We start from the raw sequence: 17,568 nt of genomic DNA on the forward strand, positions 1-17,568 counted from the left end.
ACAAACTAAACTATCACTATTACTAAAGCCTATACTTAGCTTTGGGCGCCCACTCAGTCAGAGGAACAATGGCCGTTGAACAATGGTTCTGAGGCTGCTGGGTTGAGCTATTTGCAGGGTAGCAACTAGGAGCGTCTATCTCGTAGCGTGCATTGACTTGGAACTTACTTGTTCTGATGTAGCTGCTAGGCTGGTCTCTCTTTTTGCTGAGAGCCAAAGCCAAAGGAGAGAGATTCTCCCTTGGGGAATACCTTTTATACTAAAAAGGGCTTTGCGTGCTTTTGGGCGGGCCTTGAACTTGGCCTCAATTAATTGGGTCTTTTCCCCAATCATTCTTATCGATCTTCCTCCAATAGAGGGGTGGTTGCCTGATCGCTGAGAGTGTTCTCGGTGACTGTTGGCCTGCTTTGTTTTAGTCTCTTCTGGCGCCGGGGTGTCTGCCTTAACATTGTGTATCTAAATATTTCCCTTTTGTCCCGGGAGATGGCTCATTAGTATGTAGATTGCTTGACAGTTTCTGTCCTGTCTGAGAGCTTAAGGTTCTAATCAACAGACAGAGCTTGCACCTGCTTGTTTCTTAGTATTGTCTAATTTTCCCTGCATTCTTTACAAGTGTCCATTTTGTAATCGGGACGTGGCCATCCCAGTTGGCTACACTCCCAAACAGCACTGTGTGTGTACCTGCAGCAGTTCAAGAAAGCAGCTCACCACCACCTTCTAAAGGGCAACTAGGGATGAGCAATAAATGCTGGGCGATTTAACCAGCGACGCCCACTCCCCGTAAATTAATTTTTAAAAATAAGCATTCCCTTATGTAGCAGGCTGGAACCTCGGTGGTTTAACTGTGAAACTGCCAGATCAACATAACTGAAATCTGGAATTTGCTGTCCTAAAATGCTCTAGATGCTCTGACAATTCAGTATTTTAAGTTGGAGAGCCATAAATTGAATGTTAGGTAAGGGTTGCCAGGGGCATTGGATTAAGGTGGGTACATGGAGTTGAGATAGAGATTCGCCATGACCTAATGAAATGGTGAATATATCCTTCCTGAGCCGTGGCGTCCAGAACTGAATTTTATATTTTCGACAGCATCAAAACTGGGACCGGTTTGGAGATTTTCCTTTTCGCAGTTCTTTCCCCCTGAAGTCCAACCACACCAATATAACGGCGCCTTTCACACCATTGATCCTTAAGCCATATTGATTCTCTGTGAATCTTCTTTTAAAATTTACGTCAGTCCTCCCAGTGGCAAGTGTTACTACCCTCATTATTATAGCCACTTCCGAGCAAATTCTGTTCCTGCTATAATTATTGGCATGCTAATAACACAACCTGATTAATAAAATTGACCGGCAACTTCAGAAGACTGAGAGCTGCACCACAATTCGAGAATCTCCTTGATGTCCTGGGCACTTTAATTTGCCTCACAAAAGTCGGTATCTCGCCCTTAGCCTCCCTGTTATTTTTAAGAACTGGCTGGATTTGCACATAAGCCTTCCATTAAACCTCTCCACCTCTTAGTCCACGCTTCTCTTCATTGCTCTCGCTGTAGCAGATTCTAATTCAGCCTTCTTCCTGGTTTCTTTTCCCCAATCCTAAAATCTCAGCATGGTAGCACAGTGGTTAGCACAGTTGCTTCACAGCGCCAGAGTCCCAGTTTCGATTCCCGGCTTGGGTCACAGTCTTTGCGGAATCTGCACGTTCTCCCCGTGTCTGCGTGGGTTTCCTCCGAAGGCTCCGGTTTCCTCCCACAGTCCAAAGATGTGCAGGTTAGGTAGATTGGCAATGATAAAAAAAATTGCCCTTAGTGTCCAAAAAAAAGTTAGGTGGGGTTATTGGGTTACGGGGATAGGGGGGAGAAGTGGGCTTAAGTCGGGTTCTTTTTCCAAGGGCAGGTACAGACTTGATGGGCCGAATGGCCTTCTTCTGCACTGTAGATTCTATGGAGGACACACACTGTTAGTTCCACCAGTCACCAAGATCCCGGTTGCCCATTGCTCTCACTGCACTGTAACCTGCTCGCACTTGTGGAAAGTTACACTGCAAAGAACATTACAAGCTGAAGGGGACTGGAATAACTAGAAGTTCCACTCCAGTGAGGTCTAGCTCAATGTTTCAGTTAACATTTAAACAAAACAGTTAATGTTTTGAGTCATATGGTGACTTCAGAACTATTAAATCTATGGCTTCCTGTAAATTGATCAATTTGGAATTGTCCCACTCTATTCCCACATACTGAGCATTGCTGTGCATGCACCTCTGTTACAGTCCTGCCTTTGCCTTGATTTATTTTGTCCTGGTTGTTTGTCAACTTTGGCTCTCTTGCCTCTGAGTCACAAGGGTGTGGGTTCAAGGCCATCACCACAGTGCACTAGAAAATTATCTCTTTCTGATGAGATGGTAAACAATGGCCCCACCTGCCCTCTTGTAACAATTCACCTGAGGGGGGGAAAAAAATCTCTTTATCTTCTCTCCTGGTTCTTTTCTTTTTCGATTTCTTTCAATTTGTGTCCTCTGATTACCAACCCGCCTGCCAGTGGGAATCATTTCTCCCTCTGAACTCTATCAAAACCCCACAAAACATCAAACACTTTATTAAAGCTCTCTTTGTGAGGCCGCCGTGTTTTGGGAATTTCAATCTGGAGGCTGGGCAACTCAAATTCAATGAAGCCGATTTAATCCTGTCTTCCAGCCCCGGGATTGGGTTGGCCTTCTGACCACTGACCCCGTGTTGTCCTGTTCCTGATGTCGGTCGGTTCTTTTTATTCTAATGTATCCCCTGGGGGGGAAGATGACCGGATCCAGGGCAGGGTGAGAGATGGCCGAGCCAGCCGCACCATCCCACTCAGCTGGAGCCTCGGGTGTCGAACGCCTGGCTTCCGATGAGATGGCATATTGGAAGCGATGATGGTTTGTGCTTTGACCGTGGGAGATCCTGAAGAGTGCTCACCGATTTTGATCATGCCTTATCCTTGATTTCTAATTACTTTGTGTGCCAATGGAGAAGTGTTTACCCTGATGTCTTCTTTGCATCTCAGTTGTTACCCTAGACTTTGTTCCCTAATAATCATGTTGTTGTCTGTAGATGTTGTTGATTTATTTGTTCGCAGGAAAGTGAAGAATATGGGTATGATGTCCTACACCGTTGGTTAGACTGATTTAATGATTTTTTTAATATCATGCTAAGCCAAATTTGAGATTTGTGCACAGTTCTTTTTATTCTAATGTATCCCCTGGGGGGGAAGATGACCGGATCCAGGGCAGGGTGAGAGATGGTGGGTATGAGTTGGTCAGGTTAGTTCTGTCCTCACTAAATTGGTTCGCACTGTTGTTTCACAACCCCCGACCCTTGATTCCCAGCTTGGGTCACTGTCTGTGCAGAGTCTGCACGTTCTCCCCGTGTCTGCGTGGGTTTCCTCCGGGTGCTCCGTTTCTTCCCACAAGTCCCAAAAGACGCGTTGTTAGGTGAATTGGGCATTCTGAATTCTCCCTCTGTTCGAATGTGGGAGGCGTAGCAATCAAGTGGGCTGGATGGTGTCGAGCTTTTTATATCTAAATTTAGAGACCAAATTCATTTTTTCCAATTATCGTGACCAATCCACCTACCCTGCAATCTTTGGGTTGTGGGGGCAGAACACACGCAAACACGGGGAGAATGTGCAAACTCTACACAGACAGGGACACAGAGCTGGAAATCGAATCTGGGACCTCGGCGCCGCGAGGCAGCAGTGCTAACCACTGCGCCACCATGCTGCCCCGGTGTCGAGCTTCTTAAGTGTTGCTGGAGCTGCACGCATCCAGGCAAATGGAGAGTAGCCCATTACACTCCTGACTTGTGCCTTGTAGATGGTGAACAGGCTTTGGGGGGTCCGGAGGTGAGTTACTCGCCGTATGATTCCTAGCCTTTGACCTGTTTTGGTAGCCACAGTATTAATATGGCCAGTCCAGTTCAGTTTCTCATCATTGGTAATCCCCCAAGATGTTGATTGTGAGAGGTTCAGTGATGGTAATGCCATTGAATATCAAGGGGTGGTGGTTAGATCCTCTCTTGTAGGAGATGGTCATTGCCTGCAGTTGTGTGGCACAAATGTAACTTACCACTTGTCATCCAAGCCTGAATATTGTCCAGGTCTTGCTGCGTTTGGACATGGACTGCTTCATTGTCTGAGGAATCGGGAATGATACTGAATATTGTGCAGTCATCTGCGAACATCCCCACTTCTGACCTTATGATAGAAGGGAGATCATTGATGTAGCAGCTGAAGATGGTTGGGCCCAGGATACTAACTTGTGGAACTCCTGCAGTGATATCCTGGAACTGAGATAATTGACCTCCAACCACCAATGATCTTCCTTTGTGTCAGGCATGACTCCAACTAGTGGAAAGCTTTCCCCCTGATTCCCAATCGTCTCCAGTTTTGCTAGAGCTCCTTGATGCCATACTCAATGAAATGCTGCCTTGATGTCAAGGGCAGTCACACTCACCTCACCTTTGGCATTCAGCTCTTTTGTCCATGTTTGAACCAAGGTTGCAATGAGGCCAGGAGCTGAGTGAACCTGGTGGAATCCAAACTGAGCGTCCGTGAGCAGGTTCTTGCTGAGCAAGTGCCACTTGACAGTACTGTTAATGACTCTTTCCATCACTTTGTTGATGATGGAGAGTAGACTGATAGGGCAGTAATGGCTAGGTTGGCTTTGTCTTGTGTACAGGACAAATTGGGGCAATTTTCCACATTGCAAGGTAGAAGCCAGTTTTGTAGCTGTGCTGGAACAGCTTGGCTAGGGGTGTGGCAAGTTCTGGTGCACAAGTCTTCAGTACTGTTGCCGGAATATTGCCAAGGCCCATAGCCTCTGCAGTATCCAATGCCTTCAACCGTGTCTTGACATCACGTGGAATGAATCATATTAGTTGAAGATTGGCATCTATGGTGCTGGGGTCCTCTGGAGGAGACCGAGATGGATCATCCACTCGGCACTTCTGGCTGAAAAGTGTTGCGAATATCTCAGCCTTGACTTCTGCACATATGTGCTGGCCTCCATCATTGAGGATGGGCATATTTGTGGAACCTCCTCCTCCAGTGAGTTGTTTAATTGTCCACCCCCATTCACAGTTGGATGTGGCAGGACTGCAAAGCTTAGATCTGGTTCGCTCATTGTGGAATTGTTTAGCTTTGTCTATTACTTGCTGCTTATGCTCTTTGGCACAGAAGTAGTCCTGTGCTGTAACTTCACCAGGTTGATAGCTCATTTCGGTATACCTGGTGTTGCTCCTGGCTTGCTCTCCTGCACTCGTCATTATCCTGTTTGACGGCAAGTTATGTGTCAGGTTGGTTGTCTCCTCCTTGGAGAGTTTTCTTCCTTCCGTTTTGGTGTCACAATGTTGATCCTGATCCTGGTGCGGCTTTGTGGATGGTTAGGGGCCCTTCATACCAGGGTGGAGAAGATGGGCTGGAAGACAGAGGAGCAAGGTGTGGTGATACAAAAGGTGGAGGTGGTGCTCTCAGACCACAGTGACTGGATTGTCTCCCTGGAGACAGAGGTGGTGTTGCTGACTGAAGTGCGGAAAGCGTTGAAGGCCAAGGTGGACAATCTGGAGAACTGCTCCAGACGGCCAAATGTAAGAATTGTTGGGCTGCCGAGGGTCTGGAGGGTTCAAACATAATAGACTCTATGTCCAAGAAGTTTGGAAAGTTCGTGGGGGAGGGGGCTTTCCATCCACTCCTGAATTAGACCGAGACTATCAATTGCTGAGGCAGAAGCCCAGATCTGGGGAGACACCATGGTTATCATCATCAAGACAAGGAAGGGGTCCTGAGGTGGATTAAAGACTATCGAGAATGAAGATGGGAGGGCCAAACCATCAGTATGTTGCGGCAGAGCTGACAAGAAGGTGTGCAGCATTCAATAAGGCCAAGTCCGTGCGGACAAGATTTGGTGTGGTGTACCCGACTCGGCTTCGGGGCAACTTTCAAGGAGAGCGATTGCTACTTTTATATGCTGGAGGATGCGAATGAGCTCATCAAGAGGCTCAACGCCTCCAACTCCTGTTCTGTTTTGTTTTGTTTGGTATTGGAGATAGGGAAGGGTGGGGAGAGAGGTTTGGTCCTTCTGTGGGTTGTTTGTTTGGTAATAGGGGTAGGATTACGCGGGAAGGAGTAGATTGGTGACGGTTTCTTGGTCTTTGTGCTGGCTCAATGGAGGATATGATGGCCATCTTGGGTGGGCCTGGAGCTGGCGCAGGCTGAGGCACTGCCGAATTGCCTCACAGGGCGGATATGGCTGATCCAGGATTGGGGGGGGGGGCGGATATGACTGATCCAGGATTGGGGGGGGGGGGGCGGATATGACTGATCCAGGATTTGGGGGGGCAGAGTGGGTAAGAAGCCCCCTGGTGGCTGATAACTTGGAAGGTAAGGAGGTTAAATGATCCAGTAAAAAGGTCCCGGGTGTTTGCACACCTGAGAGGTTTGAAGGCTGGTGTGGTTTTCACAGGGCACCCATTTGAGAATCAAACAAGGTTGTGGAGGGCCTGGGTGGAGCCAGTTGATCCATTTGGGTTTTGATTGTAGGGCTTGGGGGGCTGCTGTATTGATTAATAAAAGGGTGTCACTCTCTGCGGTTAATATATTAGCTGACCTGGGTGGAGATACATAATCGTTAGTGGGTCGTTGGCGGGCACGTTGGAGGTATTAGTCAATGTTTATGCACCAAACTATGATAATGCAGCATTCATTAATAAGGGGCTGGCCCGGGCGGGGGGGAGACCCGTGGAGATTTATGCATCTGAGGGATAAGGACTTTTTTTTTTCTTTTCCCACGTCCATTGGGTCTACTCCCGGATTGATTGATTTTGGGTGGGTAGGTCTCCTCCCTGGGGTGAGGGGGGTGGGGAACTCTGTAATCGTTATCTCGGATTATGTTCCTCATTTTGTGGACCTGATGTTGGAGCCAGGCTACTTTCAGCGACTCCCTTGCAGATTGGACAGGACGTTGCTCACGGATTAGAGACTTTGTGAGTGCAAATCCTCCATCATTGGCGAGTATGTTGAGTTTAACAGGAATGAGGTGGTCTCATCTTCCACTCTGTGAGAAGCTCTGAAGGTGGTTATTAGCGGGGAGATAATCCCTTACAAAGCGCATTGGGATAAATCTGGAAGGTTGGAGAGGCAGAGGCTGGTGGATTCCATTCTTGAGGTAGGCCACCAGTACTCAATTGCCCCGACATCAGAGTTGTTGGTGAGCAGAAAGAAATTGCAGACAGAATTAGAGTTATTGTCAACAGGCAAAGCGGTGAACCAGCTGTAACATTCGAGGCGGACCTTTTATAAATATGGGGAGAAGGCCAGTTGCCGAATGGCAGGCTGCCTCCTGGGAGGTAGTGCAGATCAGGGACTTGGGCGGTGGGTTGGTTTCCATCTCAGAGAAGGTTACTGAGCCATTTGAGGCCTTCAACCGAGAACTGTATAAGTCAGACCCCCAAAGGAGAGATCGTCAATGATGCAGTTTTTGGATGGGTTGACCGTCCCGGTGTTGGAGCAGGAGAAAAGGCAGGAGTTGGAGGCGTTGATCAGGCTGGAGGAGGTTATGAACTGTATTAGGTCAATGCAGACGGACAAAGCACCGGGTCCGGATGGAATCCTTCTCAAATTTTACAAATAATTTTTGGTCCGTTGTTTCCCCTTCTAATGGATATATTAAATGATTCCTTGTCCCGAGGGTGTTGCTGGCCACATTGGCTTAGGCACAAAAGATGTGCAAGCTAGATGGATTGGCCATGCTAAATTGCCCTTGGTGTCCAAAAAAGGGGTGGGGTTACCGGGATAGGGTGGAGGCGTCGGCTTAGGTAGGGTTCTCTTTCAAGGGGCCAGTGCAGACTCGATGGGCCGAATGTCCTCCTGTACTGTATATTCTACGATTCTATGTTTAAGGCATAGATTTCCTTGATTCCGAAGAAGGACAACGATCCTATGGAATTTGGGTCGCATCGACTTATTTCTTTGTTAAATGCTGATGCTAAGTTATTGGCTAAGGCGTTGGCAATGCATTTGGACCCTGTCTTCCTGGGGTAATTTCGGAGGAGCTGATTGATTTTGTTCAGGGCAGGCAGTTGTCGACCAACATTCGGATATTATTAAACGTATTGTTACCATCCCGAGGCCCTGAACTAGAGGTGCTTATTTCGATGAGCGCTAAGAAAGCATTGGATAAGGTTGAGTGGAGGTACCTCTTTGAAATCCTTTGAAGGTTTGGCTTTGGGCAAAAGTTTATATCATGAATTAGGTTTTTGTACAGGGCCCCCACCACGAGTCTGCCTTCTAATGCCCTGAACTCGGGTTATTTTCAACTGAATAGGGGTACACGGCAGGAGTGTCCATTGTCCCCACTTTTGTTTGTCCTAGCAATTGAGCCACTGGCCATTGGGTTGAGGTCATTCACCACATGGGATAGAGCGTGTGGGGAGGTTGCATAGAGTTTCTTTACATGTGGATGATTGACTACTAAATATCACGGGCCCACTCTCCAATGTGGAGGAGATAATAAAGCTGCTCAGGGGTTTTGTCTCCTTCTTGGGGCACAAGCTGAATCTGGGCAAAAGTGAATATTTTCTGGTGAATCCCCCGGGAAAGGGAGCTGATCGAGGAAATTGCCATTTCATCCCAGCCAGGGCTAGCTCCTGTTATCTGGGAATCCGGGTGGCCCATGATTGGACCACACTCCAGAAACCTAACTTTGCTAGCCTGGTGGATGGGGTGAAAGCCGACTTGAAACGGTGTGACGCCATCCCTCTGACCTTGGCGGGAATGGTACAGACGGTGAAGATGAACGTTCTCCCAAGGTTTTTGTTTTTGTTTCATATTCAAGGTACTTGCAGGTTTGTGACTTTCTACATAAGGAGCTTCCTTCATTTCCCCTGGCACCGTCGCCCTCGCTCTTGGTCAGGGTCCTGCCCTTGGCCAAGTTAAGATTTTGGATATTTATGGGCAGATGTTGTCGACAGAGCAGGCTTTGTTGGCAGATGTAATATGGAAATGGGAGGGTGAACTGGGTTTGGTTTTTGAGGGGGGGCTGTGGAGTGAGGCTCTTCACAGGGTCAGCACCAACTCCTCATGTGTCAGGTTAAGTCTGATCCAGTTCAAGGTGATGCATAGCGCGCATCTGACCAGTGCGCGTATGAGTGGGTTCTCGGGCATGGAGGGTAGGAGTGTGCGATGCTCTAGGGGGTCGGCAAATCATGTTTTGGTCTTGCTCCAAGCTTTTAAGTGTCTGGGTCTCCTTTTTGGACACACTATGTCGGAGATTTTGGGCGTTCATTTGGAGCCGTGCCCGTTGGTGGGCAGTTTTGGAGTATCAGACTCGCCGGTGCTGCAGACGTCTCCTCGTTAACAGCCCGGATACGAGTTCTGCTTGGGTGGAGGTCCCCGATGCTGCCAAGGGGTTCAGCCTGGCTGTGGGATCTGCTGGATCTAGAGAAGGGGAGTATATCATGAGGGGGTCGATGGAAGGGTTCTACTCGACATGGCAGCCTTTAATCTCCCTTTTCAGGGAATTGGTTACTGTCGGTGGTTAGGGGAGGGGCGCATGTATTTTTGTTGATGTTTTGCTTTCTTTATGGACGGCTAAGGGGGAAAGGGGGTGGACTGGGGTTCGGGGACGGCTAATGGGGAAATGGGGTGGACTGGGGTTTCGGGGAGAGCTAAGGGGGAAAGGGGTGGACTGGGCTTCGTGGGGTGGTGTAGTTTGTATTGCATTGAGGTTTGCTGCATTGTTGTTAATTTGTTATAATGGAAATCATTTATGAATAAAAATATTTTTTTTAAAGATCTGGGTTGGACTGAGGGCTGTTTCCAATAATTATCCTATTTATTTTCCTCTGTGATTAGTTGGCTGGTTCTCGCCTAGTTGTTTAATTGCCTTGTTATCTGAACGATTAGTTCTGATGGTTCTTGTTCTTTCTCTTCATTTCTTTTCTTCTTTATTCAGAGACTTTGGGTGTGGGGGGTGCCTCCCGCCTCCCCTCGCACTGGTTTCTCTTCTGAACTCACTGTGGTAATGTTGGATGCCAGATTCTCAGTGTCGTGGGCATTCAGCGACAGATCTATACTGCCTTTTGCTGGCCTGATCCTTTTGCTTTTTAGGTGGTCATGGTGTTGGGGAGGATTCCCTGGTTCGGGGGGATGGGGGAGGGGGGGGGGTGGGCGGGGAGTTGGTGCTGACCCGCCTTCCTGGGGCACTTTTTCCTTTTTCTACTGGGTCTACGGTCCCTTCTCCGTGGAGTGGGATTCACCCTTTTTTTCCCGAATGGGACCCAACTATATTTCTTTTGGCTCCAAGATATCCCGTCGTCCTCTTTGGGGCTGTGTTCGTGCTGGTGGTCTGGTGATCTGGTTGATCTTCTGATCTGAGACTTGGAAATGGGGTTATGGTGGTTCGGATTCTTACACTTTGTTTCTTGCTCGCTTTCTGCAGGAGACCCTGGATTGAGGTGCTCGGTCCTCTTACCAGCCTGCAATTATGTCATGACTATCTGTTCTGACCTGGGCCTGGCGAAGAGTTTAATTGTCCTGAGAGTGTTAGTCGACTTCCCCTTTAACTCTGAGGTTCTCGAGATGTTTTGTTTCCTTCTATCATTCTGTTTTGAAACTCTGGGTATGATGTTGGCTGTATCCTGCCTTGGTGTGAAATGGTCCTGTGTCGGTGAAGGGAACATGAGGGGATCACATCCCTGGTTTATCAGTTCTTATTTGTTATATTTGCAATGACTTAATGTTTTGTGCTTTGCCTGTTGTACATTGATATCTCTTGCTATCTGTCCTTTTCTGTTTGCTTTGATCTGACTTTTGCAAAAATTGAAAACAACAACAAAAAGTCTTTTAAAAAACTTTGTCTTCCTTAGAACGGAAACGGTTAATCCCAGTTTTAGTCTTTTCACATAACTAAAGCTTCTCACCCCTAGAAATATTCTAGTAAATATCTTCTACAGGCTTTCAAAGATCTAGGTATCCTTCATATCATGTGGTGCCTAGAAATGGACTCATTACCCAAGCTGGGGTCGAGAATCATTGAATCCCTACAGTGCAGAAGGAGGACATTCGAAACATCTGCACCGACCTTTGAAAGAGCACCCTATCTAGTCCCACTTCCCCACCTACACATCCCTGGACACTAAAGGGTAATTTAGCAAAGCCAATCCACCTAACCTGCACATCTTTGGACACTAAGTAGCAATTTCTTTTTTAATATAAATTTAGTGCACCCAATTCATTTTTTCCAATTAAGGGGCAATTTAGCGTGGCCCATCCATCTAGCCTGCACATCTTTGGGTTCTGGGGGCGAAACCCACACAAACACGGGGAGAATGTGCAAACTCCACACGGACAGTGACCCAGAGCCGGGATTGAACCTGGGACCTCGGCGCCGTGAGGCTGCAGAGCTAACCCACTGCGCCACCATGCTGCGCCTCTAAGTGCCAATTTCGCATAGCCAATCCATCTAACCTGCACATCTTTGGACTGTGAGAGGAAACCAGAACACCCGGAGGAAACCCACACAGACACAGGGTGAATGTGCAAACTAAATACAGACAGTAGCCCAAGGTCAGAATTAAACCCGGGTCCCTGGTGCTGTGAGGCAGCAGCGCTAACCAATGTGTCACCGTGCCGCCCTTGCCTGAGGTAGCAGGTCCACAGATTTTGTGGAATTATGCATGAAGACGGGGCAAAGTTTTCAGAAAGTAATTGGAGAATAACTGAGAGTGAGCTACTAATATATTTAGCATGTCCAAAACAAAGTGGGTTACTCCCTTGTAAATTTCATTTTTCATGGAACGCCCCTCTCACACATCCTTCTAACTCTTTCCTCGGTTAAATATTATAATGGCATTGGTAGAAACCAAATTCCAAACTTGTGCTATTTATAGCCAGGTGGTTTCAGAAAGTGAATGTTCAAACATATTAATGAGACAGAGAGAATCTTCGCTCCTTTCATAAAATATGAAACAGGAGAGCAGAAAGCCAATTGAACATATGAGAGACCTTCTAATAAATGTAGGAGCATTTCCAGGTAAGTGAACAGAATAAATATGTTCCTACTCCAGAAAATTTTGTCAATTATTACTCCCAATCACCATTGAGTTTCACTATCATCAGCCCTGCTCTCTATATCGACTGTTTGATTTGAATTTTCTTTTATTTCAGATGCATTATCGCTGCGCTCATTTTCCTGGCTTTAATTACATTCACCAGTTACGTGATTTTATTTCTTTCCTATCGTGCCCTACATATTCAGCGCCCCTGGATGCAGAAGTACAGACAGGTTGATTTGTGGCTTGTCAGAATGCTGGTAAGTGTTTGCAGAATATCATAAAACTGCCCCACTTAATATTTCATAAGATGGAATGGAAGAATATTTATTACTGGTTTCGCGTGGCGCTGGGGGAATAACAGAGTCAGTTTTCAGTTGTTTCCACCCAGGAAACACTCATCCCTGGATGCGAAACTGTGGAAAGTTGGGCGGGGGCCCTTTATTATGCCTTTTTGCTTTGGTTAGGGGCTTCCTGTGGTTGATGGAGAGGAGAAGAAGGGGAGAGAGGAGTCCATCACCTGAAGGAGGGGTGAGGGTGATAATTAGGTGTGAGTGGCATTATCATGTCCTTTGTCATATTTTCCTGGGTCTTTGCTTTGTAGGGGCCCAAATGCTGTTGCTCCACTGATATTGGATCATGCAACACATTCCCCACACCACAACCTCTTGAGGTTTAGCCAGGTAAGTGTCTTTTTGAGATCCCCAGGGCCAGGAGGATGGTCATATTGGGCACGATTAAATGGCTGCATTGCGCCCAGCATGGATCAGTGTGCACCGATTAAGATACAGGAGAGGCCGAAATCGAGATCCGTGCCGAGCTCTGATCGGTGTGTGATGTAACCGGCCGCTCCTGTTGGAGGGTTCCAGATCCCACCTGGACGTGACGAGAAACAAATTATCACCGATTAAGGAAAATCTCCATCTCATTAACAAGATAGACGCCCTATCTAACTACCTCCCGGGATCTAACCGGCTCCTCAGTGGGAGGTCACGTGGGTGCCCTTTAGCACACTTATTTAAAAATGAGAATCTAGTGCAATGGCTGCTATGGGGATTGACGGAGATTAGTAGCCATTTTTGATTTTGGGACTGCAGCCCAGGGGCACTGGAGCCGCTGCTCCAGTGCTGTGGGGGTTGGAGGTTGGGGGGGATGGGGTGGCAGGGAGCCATCGGTCGGAGGTCGCACCTGGGCCAGGGTGGGGAGGGACCGGTGTGAGAGGCTCAGTGCCTCCTAGAGGACATCCCCTAAATTGTGTGTACCCATAACAGGGGCAAATACAACTGCAGACTGTCTGCCCCACCAAACACCTCCAGGAGAGAGCCCTGTGCGTGGTAAGATGATGAGTTCACTTTAACTGCCTCTGACTGTGAGCAGCCTCTGGCCGCACAGCTGAAGACCATTGCTAATAGGAATTTGGCATTGTTAGCTGTGAGAGCACTTCACAGCTACAGGTTGTGTTTGCTGCTTGCTGCTGCTGGTGGCTGCAGATGCCTGGAGGCTGTTGTTACTGTTTCCATCCTTTTTCTGTAGAAAGAAGGACAATTTTTTTAAAAGAAACCTGGGTCCTGGAACACAGGGCTCAGCGGGACGTATGAGTCCAGAAGACAATCTGGTTTGAAGCGAGAAAGCGCTGCAAGTCCTGGTGCGCGACATTGATCCAAATGGGCCACCTGATGATGCTGTTTAAGAAATGCTTTCGCAGATGCTTTTGTTGCTGGTGTGGTGAGTGCTGCATGTAACTGGCACGTCATCACGGGTTAAACATGCTGGAAGTCAAGGATGTTCAACTGCACCTTGAGCACCAGTGGAATATGTGGATGCCAGGATTTTGGTTCTGGTGAGATTTGGTCATGTGGGAGGGTCTGCACAGCTGCGACCCTGGATGGAGAATAGCACTGATACATGAACAAGTAACATTTTGATGGACAGACCATGCCCATTAGGTACTTCACAGAACTGTTACAAAGCAACATTTGAAACTGCCACATGAAGACGATATTAGGGCAGATAGTTAAAAACTTGGTCAAAGAGTTAAGTTTCGTGGAGGCTGCTAAAGGTGGAAAGCGAGAGAGTGTGGTGGAGAGATGTAAGGATTGAATTCCATAGTTTTGGGGCCTAAGCACCTAAAAGCACCAATAGTGGAACGATTAAAATTGGAGATGTTCAAGGGGCCAGAATTAAAGGAGCCTTTTGTCGGCCTGGGAGCATAGATGTGCTTGGTGAAAGGGACTTGGTGTGAGTAAGGACCCAGGCAGCAGAGTGTTGGATGCACCTTGAGCTTGCAGATAACCCCCCCCCCCCCCCCCCCCGTACTGATTCCTGGAGCATGCGAGGGCCCAGAGAGCTCATCTGCTTTATATAATGTTGGCAGAAGTTCAGTCAGCCAGGGTTGGATCACAGGTGCCCACATCCCCTGGGATACCGCTGAATGTGGAATTCCACATTGTTGGTGAAGTAGATCTATTGCCACCTTGGCAAGCTGTGAACTCTGCAGCTGTCACTCCCTTTTTAACAGTGCTGCGGGTATTTAAAAAAAAAAGTAAAGCAACAATTTTCAGAGGTCCACCAAAAGAAAAAGGCCCAAAACTTTTTGTCACGAGCTGTAGTGGCCTCTAGAGGTATCTGACCTTCACTCCTGTCAGAGTGGTGAAGGCAGTTTCATAGTGGTAGTCTTGCTGGGCTAGTAACCTCAGTGGCATAGCAGGCAGTGGCATAGTGATATTGTCGCTGGACTAGTAATCCAGAGACCCAGGATAATGATTTGGGACCCGGGTTCAAATCCCACCACGGCAGGTGATGGAATTTAAACTCAATAAAGATATCTGGTATTAAAAGTCTGACGACCATGAAAACATTGTTGATTTGTCATAAAAAACCCATCTGGTATCCCAATGTCCTTCAGATCCAGATATCTCCACGTGATATCAAGAAACGCTGAAGGCTCTGTATACTGCAAAGGCTATGGGCACTGACAATATTCCGGCAATAGTACTGAAGACTTGTGCTCCAGAATTTGCCACACCCCTAGCTAAGCTGTTCCGGTACAGCTAGAGCACTGGCATCTACCTGGCAATGTGGAAAATTGCCCAGGTGTGTCATGTACATAAGAAATAGGATGGTAATTGGCTGGGTTGCATTTGTCCGATCAGTCTACTCTCCATCAGCAAAGTGATGGAAGGAGTCATCAACAGTGCTATCACTGAGCATGCGGCACTTTCTCAGCAATAACCTGCTCGCGGACGCTCAGTTTGGGTTCCGCCAGGGTCACTCAGATCCTGACCTCATTACAACCTTGGTTCAAACAGGGATAAAAGAGCTGAATGCCAGAGGTGAGATGAGAGTGACTGTCCTTGACATCAAGGCAGCATTTGGAGTATGGCATCGAGGAGCCTTAGCTAAACTGGTGTCAATAGGAATCAGGGGAAAACTCTCTGCTGGTTGGAGTCATATCTGGCACAAAGGAAAATGGTTGTGGTGATTGGAGGTGCTTGGATGTCAATCATCTCAGCTCCAGGACATCACTGCAGGAGTTTGTCAGGGTAATAACCTAGGCTCTACCATCTTCAGCTGCTTCATCAGTGACCTTCCTTCCATCATAAGGTCAGAGGTGGGGATGTTCGCAGATGTTTGCACAATGTTCAGCACCATTCGCAACTCCTCAGATAATGAAGCAGTCCATGTCCAAATATAGCAAGACCTCACCAATATCCAGGCTTGGGCTGACATGTTGCAAGTTAAATTCGCACCACACAAGTGCCAGGCAATGACCATCTCCTACAAGAGAGGATCTAAGCATCGCCCCGTGACATTCAATTGCATTGCCATTGCGGAATCTCCCACAATCAACATTCTGGGGATTACCATTGATCGGAAACTGAACTGGACTAGCCATATTGCTACTGTGGCTACCAGGACAGGTCAAAGACTACGAGTAGTACAGAAAGTAACTCACCTCCTGACCCCCCCGCAAAGCCAGTCCACCATCTACAAGGCACAAGTCAGGAGTGTAATAGAATGCTCTCTACTTGCCTGGATGAGTGTAGCACCAACAACACTCAAGAGGCTCGACACCATCCAAGACAAAGCAGCCCGATTCGTTGCTCCCCCTTCCCCAAACATTCGAACCCTCCACCACCAATGAATAGTGGCAGCCGTGTGTACCATCTGCCAGATGCACTGCAGTAACTCACCAAGGTTCTTTAGACAGCACCTTCCAAACCCACGACTACTACCAGCTAGAAGGACAAGAACAGCAGATACCTGGGAACCTCACAGCCCGGAGGTTCCCCTCCGACCCACTCACCACCCTGACTTGGAAATATATCGCCGTTCCTTCACTGTCACTGGGGCAAAATCCTGGAACTCTCTAACAGCACAGTTGGTATACCCACTGAGGTGGTGGCACAGTGGTATACAGTCGGGATGGAGTTGCCCTGGGTGTCCTCAACATTAACTCTGGACCCCATGAATTCTCATGGCTTCAGGTTAAACATGGACAAGGAAACCTGTTGATTACCACGTACCGGCTCCCATCAGCTAATGAATCAGTACTCCTCCATGTTGAATACTACTTGGAAGAAGCACTGAGGGTGCAGGACTCGAGGACTGGTGAGGGTCACGAAGGCAACTCACCACCACCATCTGAAGGGCAATTAGGGATGAGCAATGAATCCTGGCCTAACCAGCAACACCCACATCCCATAAATGAATTTCTAAAAAGAACCAAATTTTAATCCCACCATTACAGATAGTGAAATTCTGGAATTTAAAAAGTCTAATGTTGACCATGAAATCATTATTAATTGTCTTAAAACCCCGTCTGGTCACTAATACCCTTTAGGGAAGGAAATCTACCATCTTCACCTCGTCTACCTACATGGGACCCCAGATCCACAGCAATATGTTTGACTTTTAAATGCCCTCCAGGATGGGCAAGCGATGCCCACATGCCATGAATGTATTAAAACAAAAGTTACAGTGGGAGTGCAGTAATAATAATTTAATAATTATTCATTAGTGTCGCAAGTAGGCTTACATTAACACTGCAACGAAGTTACTGTTAAAATCCCCTAGTCGCCACATTCCGGGTCCACTGAGGGAGAATTCAGAATGTCCAATTCACCTAACAAGCATATCTTTCGGGACTTGTGGGAGGAAACCAGAGCACCTGGAGGAAACCCACGCTCTGACATGGGGGGGAACGTGCAGACTCCACACAGACAGTGACCCAAGCGGGAATCGAACCTGGGACCTTGGTGCTGTGAAGCAACACTGCTAACCACTGTGCTACCGTGCTGCCCATAGAAGGATCCAAAAAGTTTTTGGGGTAATGTTCAAGCAATTGAGTGAGGGATGGGTTAAATTTCTGGATATATCACCACTTTCTGATTCTGGGGAAGGAGTCTGAAGAGTGAAAGGGGCAAAACTGTCGAAGATATTAAACAAATATTAAAATATCCAGCTGGGGTTTTGCACAACCTGCCTTT

The 17,568-nt window shown here is 47.5% G+C and overlaps 1 protein-coding gene across 4 annotated transcripts in view; it reads left to right on the forward strand.

Annotated features, from left to right (window-relative positions):
• Positions 1–17,568, forward strand: part of LOC140385233 (uncharacterized) — a 59,397-nt gene that overhangs the window by 32,130 nt on the left and 9,699 nt on the right. For all 4 annotated transcript variants that reach the window (XM_072467156.1, XM_072467157.1, XM_072467158.1 and 1 more), the window contains one exon: positions 12,195–12,339. In XM_072467156.1, the coding sequence (XP_072323257.1) occupies positions 12,195–12,339 (145 nt within the window). The remainder of the gene's footprint in view (positions 1–12,194; positions 12,340–17,568) is intronic.

The sequence above is a fragment of the Scyliorhinus torazame genome, chromosome 11 (assembly GCF_047496885.1).
Source record: "Scyliorhinus torazame isolate Kashiwa2021f chromosome 11, sScyTor2.1, whole genome shotgun sequence".
Lineage (NCBI taxonomy): Eukaryota > Metazoa > Chordata > Chondrichthyes > Carcharhiniformes > Scyliorhinidae > Scyliorhinus > Scyliorhinus torazame.